General features: G+C 40.8%; 1 protein-coding gene across 1 annotated transcript; it reads right to left on the bottom strand.

The window, feature by feature from the left end:
• Positions 1 to 4,150: 4,150 nt before the first annotated feature.
• Positions 4,151 to 8,357, bottom strand: LOC148851496 (violaxanthin de-epoxidase-like protein). Its single transcript, XM_088947298.1, has 2 exons — positions 7,859 to 8,357; positions 4,151 to 5,474 (listed from the first exon to the last, which is right to left on the bottom strand). The coding sequence occupies exons 1-2, from the start codon at positions 8,210 to 8,212 to the stop codon at positions 4,173 to 4,175; spliced, it is 1,656 nt and encodes a 551-aa protein (XP_088803424.1). The 5' UTR covers positions 8,213 to 8,357; the 3' UTR covers positions 4,151 to 4,172.
• Between the last annotated feature and the right edge of the window lie 2,938 nt (positions 8,358 to 11,295).

Here is an 11,295-nt window from a genome sequence, read left to right as displayed (position 1 = left end):
TATATATGTATGTTTGTATATTGACTGTCAAAAATTTTAAGTTTTAAGGCAATTTTTTTTAACATGATAATCAGGTCCTTTTACACATAATAATACTAAATTACCAAAATTTGACAAGAAGTAGAAAAATCAAGCCAACCCGAACCCAACCCAATCCTAACCAACCTGAAATCTTAGGGTTGGGCTAGAATTAGGGTTGACTTCAACCCAACTTAACCCAACCCAATTTGCATCCTTAATGACTAATGAGGGCAAGATGTACAACAGTACAAGTACAACTTTGCAATGTTTGCAGATTGATAAGGGAATTGTTGTTTTGGGAAACTGCAAAGAATCAAAGCCTGGCAACTGGAAAATGAGGTTGCAGGCGATGCAAGGTAGCTTAATTAGCTCTTCAAGATCTAAGCGGAGAGCTTAAATATGGAAGAAGTGCATAGTCTCTTTTTGCTGGGTTGTAACTGTAAATTGTAATAGACTGTAATGGTTCTTCAGAGTCTCTACACATTTTAGATTCCCTCCAAGTTCCAAGTAAGGTTGTAAGTCGGGTTTTTTGAAAACCTTACAGATTTACAACCCAACCCAACTTGCACCCCCTCATGCTTAAGTGGTGAAAGCTACATTAAAACCTAACTGAAACACAAAACACACAGTGGTTCAAACTTCTAAGTATTGGTAGTGTATTAGTTTCCCGTTCGCTTTTAGGTAAGTTATTTATCCATGTTCTTCTATTTCCCAGTAAAATAAACCAATGTCCATATTTTAGTCATAAAAAATCATCATTAAAAGAGGTATTTTTGTCCCATCCATATATTGTCATCTTTCCCTTACGTGGAAAAGTTATTTATCCACCTATAAAATAGACCCAGGAAAATAAACTTTCTGTAAACCCCACATAAATCCCAAAAAAAAAAAAAAAAAACATAGATTTCTTGATCTGGGATCAACCTCCCGCCCCCTTCAAAATCCAAAATACAAATGCCCCCTCAATACAAAGATGGGAGTGGTATGGACTAGGAGCTAGCTCAAGAGTCAAGAGTAGAATTATCTCTTTAGCATACTAAGAAATCAAAAGAGTTATTAAATGGGCATCCTCTTTAACCTAGTTTAATTTATTTGAGATCAATCTTATATACTTATGAGCCTTGGGCTGTAGAAAATAAAAATAAGCAAAAAAAAAGTGAGTTTGGTAATAATCGCTTTTAAAGGCATAAAATTCTGCATAACTGTTCTAAGATCTATTTATTGGGGCGTTGTACTTCTGGTCTTTAAAAACACTGAAGTTTATCCAAACACTAACTTTAATCTATCTAGAGCTGAGAATGGACTGGATTTTGGTCCAGTCGAATCAGAACTATCCAAATCCAAATTTAAGATACAAGAATTCGATCCGTCGATCCATTTGTTCTGAAGCAAATTCATATTAGATCCAATTCAATCCAACCCGAATTCAAAATCTATGATATAAGATTTTATTTTTGTAGATTAGTAGAATTTGCTTTAATAAGATACTTATGTGTTTAGGCTTCAAAAGAAAAAAAAACACTTTTTATAAATAAATTTATTTAACATATTTGTACAGTTTTGGAGTACTCTCACCTCAATGTTGATACCAAATTCCTCCTCCTCTCTCTCTCTCTTCCCTAATAAAGCCCTTCTAACCCTCTCTAATAAAGCAAGGTGTAAATTAGATGGATTGAATTAGGCTAACAAATGGAACCAAAGTGATGTCAAAACCCGAATTTACCAGCTCAAACCTAACCAAATTTCTATTCAACCCCAGGCATTGAATGGTGATGAAGGAAGATTTGGCTCAACCTCACAAGTATGTGACACGTGGCAGAAACAACAACTCGGCAAAAGGGCCGAGCCTAAGGCGTGAACAAGGGGACACCAGGGGCCCGAACTCCCTACGAGGGGCCCGAACTCACCCTTGGCCCAAAACCAGAGTAATCCGAACTGGCCAACCTCGTAACAGTTCGGGATATACCTCGCCGAACTGGCTAACCTTGTAGCAGCTCGAGGTATACCTCGCCGAACTGACCAACCTTGTAACAGCTCGGGATATACCTCGCCGAACTGGCCAACCTTGTAACAGCTCGAGGTACACCTCGCCGAGCTGGCATGCCTTGTAATAGTTCGGGATACACCTCGCCGAACTGACCTGCCCTATAAATACCTCCAAACTCAAGACTTCGACTCGCTCACCACTCCGCATCACCTTCTGGGCACCAAAACCAAACAAGTCGTACAATGCCTGACACTGAGGAAGTCCGTGCCCGAGGGCGCCGCACCTGACTGACTTGGGATCTGATGCTTGGCGGCCGCACTCTAAATGGCCACCTGCCACTGCCACTGACACCGCCATCTCCAGTTAAAGAGACGGTTAGGCAATGACGGTTCTGTCCCAGCAGAAAGGACGACGACCGAATTGACAAGCGCAAGGGTAATCATACCCGACCTGACAAGGGCTTCGGAGCGAGTGCGCGAAGTGATTATAAGAGCCCCCTGCCCCCAACAAACAAGGTATGCAAACTTTGCGCTATCTGGTGTTATCTTGCTTTTGAAGGATTCTAACTTGAGCTTCAGAACCGCTACACCGGGTTCCCCCCCGGAGCTTCCTCATCTCCTCCATTTCAGGTTCCCTATTACCCAGTTCAGAAGCAAGGTCGTTGACAGCTAAGACCGGCCGGATCGCGCTTCATCAAATGGGTTTACATGCTAGTTATTCAATACAAAAGCTAAACAATTTGCTGGTGATATATTGTCAACTGTGTGATTGGAAATCTTGGGTATCATACAAAATAGACGCACACATGCTAATATGCTATTTACCTATGGATTGGAATTCAGACGCCGCATGATCCGATTGAACCCAATCGGACCATCGGAGACAACCCCAAATCCCTAACTTCAACCCAGATCAAGAATCAACTCTAGATGCTTGGCCTAGGCCCAAACAAGGTCTCATTTGAGCCCACAGCAAGTTAACATGGTGCCCAGATATTAAATTTCACAATCCCTGGAGTAATGCTAAGGATAAAAGCTTACCTTAGATGGAGTGATCTGTCCAACTATGTAAGCTACCTTGTGTTGTACTACCCCTAAGCAAAACAACTTGCTATAGTTCAAAGTTTTGATTGACAAAATTGCCAAGAAGAAAGTGTTCTTCTGGCCACTCCGCTTGGGCTATCGGGTTGAATAGCCTGCGGAAATGGAGTGTTTTGGGCCCCAAAGAGAGCTGCCATGTGAAGATCACTGGTCAGTAAAACATTTGTAACTGCCCTCAGCTGGTACCCACCAACATACACCATCTGGCTGAGGCTTATATTGGACAGCTCCAGCCAAGCTAACTGGAGGAATCAAATATGAACAACCCATATATACTTATTGGAGCTTCAACTGAGCTCTAGCTGATTGTGTACCTATCTGTAGGCAGCTGTTTTTGGTTGGCCACAAGCCTGGTGCAGTTTAGTCCTCTTGTAATGTAGAACTTTAAATAATGCAGCAGTTCAAACCATTAGAATCAATAAAAAACAAACCAGCCTCCCAAATTCATACGCACTGTTTTTGGTTGGCCACAAGCCTGGTGCAGTTTAGTCCTCTTGTAATGTAGAACTTTAAATAATGCAGCAGTTCAAACCATTAGAATCAATAAAAAACAAACCAGCCTCCCAAATTCATACGCATGTAAAGGAGCAGATATATCTTTCTTAGCTATCTCTAAAGGCAAAGTAAGCACCATGCCTTTTGTTACTCTAACTTGTGTTGCTTCTATCATCCTCTTACAATTTCCCCTCAACATATTATGGCAGCATAAATTTCTTCAATCATCCAAATTACATGCACATCATACATCTATTATGGCAGAAATTGATTTTTCAAGTTACATCTTACATGCACATTGTTAAAAGATGAATGGCTGTGGAATGGTTTCGGAGGTTTACGCTTCAAAATGCTCTTGCAACAACGATTCACTTCACTTTTTTTTTCTCTGAGTTTGTCTGAAGATTCCCTGTGGAAACCAACCTTTTATTTATCATATTCATTCATGTTTCAAGCATTGCTCCAGCTTTTTAATCTGTCCATGTATTTGTAGGTGTGCTATGGAATTTAAGATGTGGCATGAACTTTGAGATGCATAGATGAGTGATTTGTTGTATCTATGAAGACAATCACTTCTTATTTTTAACTTCAAGTTTACAATGCAAACCTGATCCCTCAGGAAGTCCCAGAGGTGGGTCAGGACAAGAACAATTATCAACTGTGTAAAGCTCCCACTCCTTGATTCCACTCTTCTTCAAAGCAGAAATTAATTGTGGTCTCTGCATCTCATTTGGATACTGTCCGTTTGGGCTAACAAGCACTGCCCCAGTATAAGCCAGTCCAGCAACCTGAGCAGCCCCACTGTAGTGAAATAAACCCCAACTAAGATCTTCAGCGACATCCACAATTGTCCAATACTCATTTGAAACAACACCATTATCCAAGACACTGAAGTAAAAGGTCCCAGGAATCTTGCCTCTCCTAACTCGATACCGGCGCCGCCTCCAAACTATCTTACCCTCTAAGGTTCTCACTTGAAAAACAGGTTCATACCAGAAGGACCCTCTAGCCTTCCCTCTATAGAATAGCTGGTACTGGCAGGGGAACTGATCATAAGCTGGACTTTGCCCTGCAACAACCCGCCAACTCCAATCCAAACTACCCAACCAACCCACAAAGAGATCCTCAGCAACTTCATGACACAAGTCCTCTCCTCGAAACTGAACCATTGGAGGCACATAAGGCTTGTCAGGGATCCTTGCATCCAATTCTAGACAGTTATGCTTCTGCAATACACAGAGAGAAAATGCTTCTAGCTGTGGACTCTCATACGAGGCAATGCATTGATAATTACAGACCTGATCCACTGGACTACAGCGGTTTAAGCATTGGAGGGCCTTCCTACAGTTGGGATCCAAGAGGCAATTCAATATCTGTGGACCACAGTTCTTTATCATGCAATTAAGTGTTGAGAGACCCTTTGACCTTAGGTTCTTTAAGACTGGAACCGGCCTTATATAAGCATTGATTATGACTAATAAGCAGAACCTTATATCATCAGAATTGTAACGATCCCATGCCTCAGACACTGTTTGAACCACTTCAACTGATTCATTCGTGTTATTACCTTGAATAATTCCAGTGATTTTGGTGAATATATTTCCTTTTACTTGAGTATGAATGTATGATCCTCCGAGTTTGTTAATTAGAGTAGGGGATGAGTCAAAGCAGATGATGTTTCGGACACTTTCACCATTTGTTTGGATCCACTTGACTGATTCTTGATTATTAACAGCAACAACCACCAAGATATCTGCATGGCTTAACTCCTTTTTGAGTGCTTCCACCCTTGGGTCATCAGATTGGGTTAGAATGTTGTCAGAAAATACAAGCATCTGAAATCCTTCATCAATCCATTTTAGTCTATCCACCTGCATTTATGAGAAGAAAAAAAAGCTAGTAAAGAAAATAATGTTTTCAACATTCTATCATGTCTGTATGGGTAATACCAAATAAAACTATGTTTTCTTCAAGGGGATAAGAACCCACAACATGGTGTTGGAATGAAGATGGTCCTGAGGATTGCAATCCACTGTGCTAAAAGAGGCAGCAATCATCTAAATCCATATACTCCCTTTTCTTGAGCACAGCATGTCCACCAAAATGGCACAATGCAGCTACTGTCTCAAACAAGAATTCACTGATGTCACAAATGGTGGGACCCTTATGAAGAAAGAATGGAATTTCCTGGCCACAGATGAATTGCTGTGTGAAGTCTTGCATGAAAAATAGAGTTCCTCACCATCTAAAAAAACATATAGTAGGGTACAATGGAAAATAACAATAAATGAGATTGCATTTTTCCTCCGTTTCTTGCTAGTTGGATAAAGGGGCCTCTTCTATCCCTTTGAAAAAACTCTTATACTGTACGAAGTGAAACTTTTACTGTCCATGCATTACGCAAGATTTGTCTTGTGGGAGGATGCATCATATTTGATGAGGGTGGATTTGGCCCTCCAGTGACATTGTGACACCTAGCACCTTATGCCAACTAAGTGCAACCTCTCGACAACTAGACAGCTCAAGCTCACCACAGGCAGCTTGCCACTAGGCAGTTTGCCACCTTACAGCACTTACAGGTAGCTCGCCATTAGGCAGCTCGCCACTAGCTCACCCACATGTAGCCTGGCACCTTAGAACAACTAGGTGACACCTGGGACCACTTTGGCAACAACTTGCCTTTGCTAAGTTGATGGTGTCCCACCAAGCGCGGCCTTGGCATGAGCTGGCAGCCTGGCCCTGACACGAACTGGCGACCTTGCCTTGGCACGAGCTGGTAGCCTGGCCCTGGCACGAGCTAGCGGCCTGGCGCAGGAGCCAACCTGAAAACCTCGAGGAGCACACCTTCGTACTCTGTATCCCACAGGACCATACTTTGTAATGGCTATATTAGTTCACCAACTCCCTGGTTCAGACAGGAAGGGATAGTCTTATTGATGGATGGCATTTTTCCCGCCTAACACGCAAGCAGGTCCCATCACAGTGGGAATCCAGGAACTGCTCCACCTAACCCACAAGGACTCCAGTATATAAAGACCTCACCCCCCAGGGGAAAAGGTATGCGAAAAGGCTGAAGGAAGAGGTGGTAACCCCTGTTCTTCATCTCTCTCACTCTCGTATATCATTTTCAGCTCTACAACTAAGTGTTGACTTAGCCATCGGAGTGACCTCGCCGGGTAAACACCCCCGGGTTCTTTGACTCAGTTCTCGCAGGTTCCCCAGCTCCTGTCATCTACAAAGAGGAGTAGATCATTTCCTGTAGGGAGCGATCGGGTTGCACTATACCAGGGAGCTCAGCATCAAGGTAGCTCACTACCTGGCAGCTCATCGAGGTAGCCCACCTCCAAGCAGTTCATCAAGGTAGCCCACCTCTAAGCAGCTCATCAAGGTAGCCCATCTCCAAGCAGCAAGGTAGCTAACCACAAGGCAGCTCGCCACGAAGGAGCTCCACTTCAGCCCCTAAGTCACAGGCCACTTGGGAGCAGACGAGTTGACGAGGTACTTAGCCAAAAAATTGATACATCACGAAAAAAGATTGACACGTGACCGGAAACGGTAACATCAATATTCATACCAGATTACTCCCTGATAGAAGACACGTTTTGATGCTCTGCCCCAAAACTCAGCCCGTTGAGTTAGGAGCACTCTCTGCTTCACCCTCTGGCCATTTTGCTCATGGAATTCTTTAATGCCCCTTAAGGAAAGGCTGATGAGCTTATATAGACCTTTGTAGATTCAGGGCATGCAGCAGTAGGACCTAATATTCGGGCTAATCGCCCTCTGTGAGACTGATCACCCAAGATGGGTCTTCAACTGAAATTCCAAAACACCAAGAAGGACCCCCTTCCTCAAGGCAGAAGTGATGGACACCAAAAAAGACTAACAGAAAAGATACAGTACACCAGCTGGTGTCCAGGCGAGGAGGATCCTCCATACTACTTTACAGTTTAGTGGAGGTTTTTTAATTGTATTCAATTATAATTGGGGGTCATAGACGGCAAAATAAGAATTGACAATGTCAGTGGTCTGGTTTCGGGTGTCTGGTTCTGTATTGGTTCTCGGTACATTGCCAAACAAGCGATATTTAGAGTAATCTAGCGCCACAGAGTATTATGATTTAAATAGTTTGATCAAGGGACCATTCAGAAATCAAGCAGAGAGAGAGAGAGAGAGAGAGAGAGAAGGGTCTCTGCTATACTCTATTAAGAGAGAGAAATAGGAAAGGAGAAGCTGCCTTTTTGTTTTTTTCACTTACAGTGTGAAGCATGACCTCTTCCCAAGGTGTACATTTTAGTGGGCTGACGCTTCCTTCTCCGACGATGCCCACTATTCTCACAGGAGTAGTTTGGCCCTCCATTACAGTATTCTCTTTGGTTTCCAAAACAGCCGAAACTTTTGTGGCAGGCCCTCCATGGAAAACGGTGTTCCATCCAGAAAACAAGGCACCCGGAAGAGGAGCTCTTTTCCGGCGACGTGAAAATTGAAGAGAGTGGGTTCTGAAGATGGATATTTGGGGGTTTAGAAAAGCGGTTTTGAGAAGAGATGTTTCACCGGGCATGACTGACTGCAAAAGATAAGGCGCAGTGGAGAAAGAAAGTAAATGGAACATCTGAAAGATGAGAATTGAATAGAGACCAGAGGAAGGGGTTTTTTCTTGATTTATCCTCGTCGAAACGCTATTCTTCCGTACTCTTCTAGTCTGATCTCTATGTTGAAGTTTGAAGGTGTGGACCAAAAAGATGACCCGTCACCACTAGCGGCGAGTCGGCTCAACATTGCTCTGATAGGGTGAGGAAAAAATCGAAAATTGGTTAATCGGACCGGTCAGTTTGGTTTTGGTTTCGGTCTCGGTTTCGGTTTCGGTTTCGGTTCGGTATTTTTAAAAATTAAATAACCGGTTCAGTTTTGGTTAATCAATACAAAAAAGTATTATATATATAATATTTTGTATATATTATAAATTAATAAATATGTATTATATTTATATATATATAAATATAGATATTTATAATACATAATATATTATTTATTATTTAAAATATAATATTATATATATACATATTTATTATATAAATATATTATAAAAAAAACAAAAAAACTAATGAACCAAATCGATAATTAACCAAACTGGTCAATCAGTTAACCATAAATTTTGGTTTGGTTTCGATTACCGATTTTCCAAAAACCAGTATTACCAATTCATTTACAAAATATGCCCCATGGTTCAGTGAACACCGCTAAGGCCCTAACTGTGAATGGATTCAAGTCAAAGTAGAATTGACTCGACACTGAAACGAATCATATCACACAAATCATGGTTAGGATAGATATGGTAGATATACATGGTGTTTGGAAGCGTGGGTTATTTTAGGACCGATTTTCAAGAAAAAACACTTATGCTTCTAAGATTTTTTTTTTTTGTAAAAAAAAACACTTCTGCCACATTGGCATTGAACAATACTATGCTGTTTGATAAAGTGATTTTCATCACCATTTTTCATGTATGTACTGCCAAATAAGCACCACATAGCATACACATCAGTCAACGGTTAAGGAAAGCGGTTTACCAATGCATAAAATATCAAATTTGATGTTTCATGGATTTGTGGGGTCCCGATTTTTGAGACATTCCCGATTTTTTAATAATCGGCTGAACCAAACAATTTGGTGTTCCAATTGAGAAGGCTCCCACCTGAAGAATTACCACCACTGACGGAGGTGTGAAGATCTCTGAGCTGTCAACTATCCGGTCAGAGGTCTTGTGTTTGAGGGTTGCTGATGGACTTTACAGTGTTATGCTGAGAAGTAGGCACTTGGCTGGTAAAACCAGAGCTTATTGACCTTCAGGTCAACCCGGTTGTGTGGGAAATCAGTGGCCACATGGTGTTAAAAAGGAAACAGGACTATGAGAAAGCAACAGAGGAGAACGCATGCAGGCTCCTTGCAGAGGTCTCCCTCTCTGAAGGGAGGTTCCAGGAGGTGATGGCTCTGATTTTTGAAGCTATTGCTTGCAATGTCGATGCAAAGGGAAACATTGAAGAGAAAGCAACTAATAATGGGAATCAAGGAACCAACGCTACAATGATCCCTGGGAAGCAGGAATGCCTTGTCCAGTATTAGTTGATGTGTGCAAAGAACTGGGTGACTGTGGCAGATGTATTGTGGTAAATCCTGGTAGTCACCTAAATGTTTGTTTTTCGCCATTGTCATTGTTGTTCTGGTGTCTTGTTTGGTAATCAGATGTCTTCTATGCACATCAGTTTATGCCTAATGCATTGTACTAGTTCCAGATGAATTTCCATGTACTTGAGCCTTGAGGATAGTTCTACCTCTACTGTTATTTATGTGGTTCGTTCTTTCTCCTATAAAAATTAATGGCTATGGTAAATGTGAAAATGGAAGGAATGAGACAAACAAAATAATCTATCCGTTTGTTAATTGTTGCTTTTCTGGGTTTCCTGTCATAAAGAGGGTATGAACAGCGGCCTTACAGATTAAATTAAAGGCACCAATAATAGAGTCTTGGCCGCAGCTAATTGGCACTGATGACTTGTAGAGAGGAAGAAGATACTAGAAGCTACTGGACCAATACGGTGGTCACGAGTCGAACCTTTCACGAGTTATTCGAGTTTGATTTGTAAAAAATTCAGTTTAAACCGAATTTCAAGCCGAATTCGAGATTTGAGCTTTGAGCTCGGCTCGTGAGACTCACAAGCCTAGTATTAAATAAATAATTTTTATTACATACATCCATACATATAAATATATATAATAATATTTTTATTTTATGCATAATAGTAAATAATTTCTATCATTCTTATTTTATTGTATGTAAAATAAAATTATTTTTATATATAATATTAATTGATTTTTATAATTCTTAATTTTTTGTCTAAAAAATAAAATAATTTTATACATATAATTTTTTTCAAAAAAAACTCGGCTTATGATCAAAGCTCGAGCTCAAGCTTGAGCCTAGTACTTTCTATCTCTATATTTGTTCAATTCACTGGGCAGATGGTTTTGAGTTTTGGGTCTTGTTGTCTGATTAATAGGAAGCTTGTGGGCGTGCTATTTACCTTGTAAATTTTGCGTTCTTACCTTTTTCACAGGAGTGTTAATTAAGATCTGGAGTAGCTGTGATATTTGCACCTCTAATTACGTGAAACTGGATTAGAGAATTTTCTTAATTACCTGGGTGGATCCAAATGCTCCACCAACAGGAGTATAGTCATGAATTTTGTGTCACCACACAGGGAGAGATTGTTTATAGGCCCTAAAATCAAGCCCAGATAACAATTTGTTGGACATATAAATATCAGCCCAAGTCGAACAAACATCATATAGGTATAGGGTGAAACTGTGGGCACCAGACCAGACTCTTTAAAGTGTCTAATTGGTGGGACCTTAGCCCAATACCTGCCTAGTCCACGAGCCCAACTAAAGCAAGAGTTAGTTATAGAGAAGCCCAAAAGCTTTAGGCCCTTAACCGGGAAGTCAACATTGGAAGAGGAATTCAAACGATCAACCTGCTTCATGACTCATGAGGTGCGCTCATCATAACTGATAAGATAATTGACCGAACTGACGATTCTTATGCTATACTAGTAATGTGTATTGTAAGTATGGATTTTTTTTTATATTAATTATTTTAATTTTAGATATATCATATAGTCAAGATAGAAATTAAAA

This window comes from Nelumbo lutea, chromosome 5, assembly GCF_056320005.1.
Source record: "Nelumbo lutea isolate HS-2025 chromosome 5, American lotus-T2T, whole genome shotgun sequence".
Classification (NCBI taxonomy): Eukaryota; Viridiplantae; Streptophyta; class Magnoliopsida; order Proteales; family Nelumbonaceae; genus Nelumbo; species Nelumbo lutea.
Note: the sequence above shows the minus strand (reverse complement) of the source record. Positions and strands in the feature narration are given on the sequence as shown.

Excerpts from the sequence above, each read along its gene's own strand:
- LOC148851496 (XM_088947298.1), bottom strand. The coding sequence starts at position 8,212 with ATGTTCCATTTACTTTCTTTCTCCACTGCGCCTTATCTTTTGCAGTCA. Across the intron at positions 5,475-7,858 it reads AAGAGGTCATGCTTCACACT|GTGGATAGACTAAAATGGAT; the intron begins GTAAGTGAAAAA and ends TCATAAATGCAG.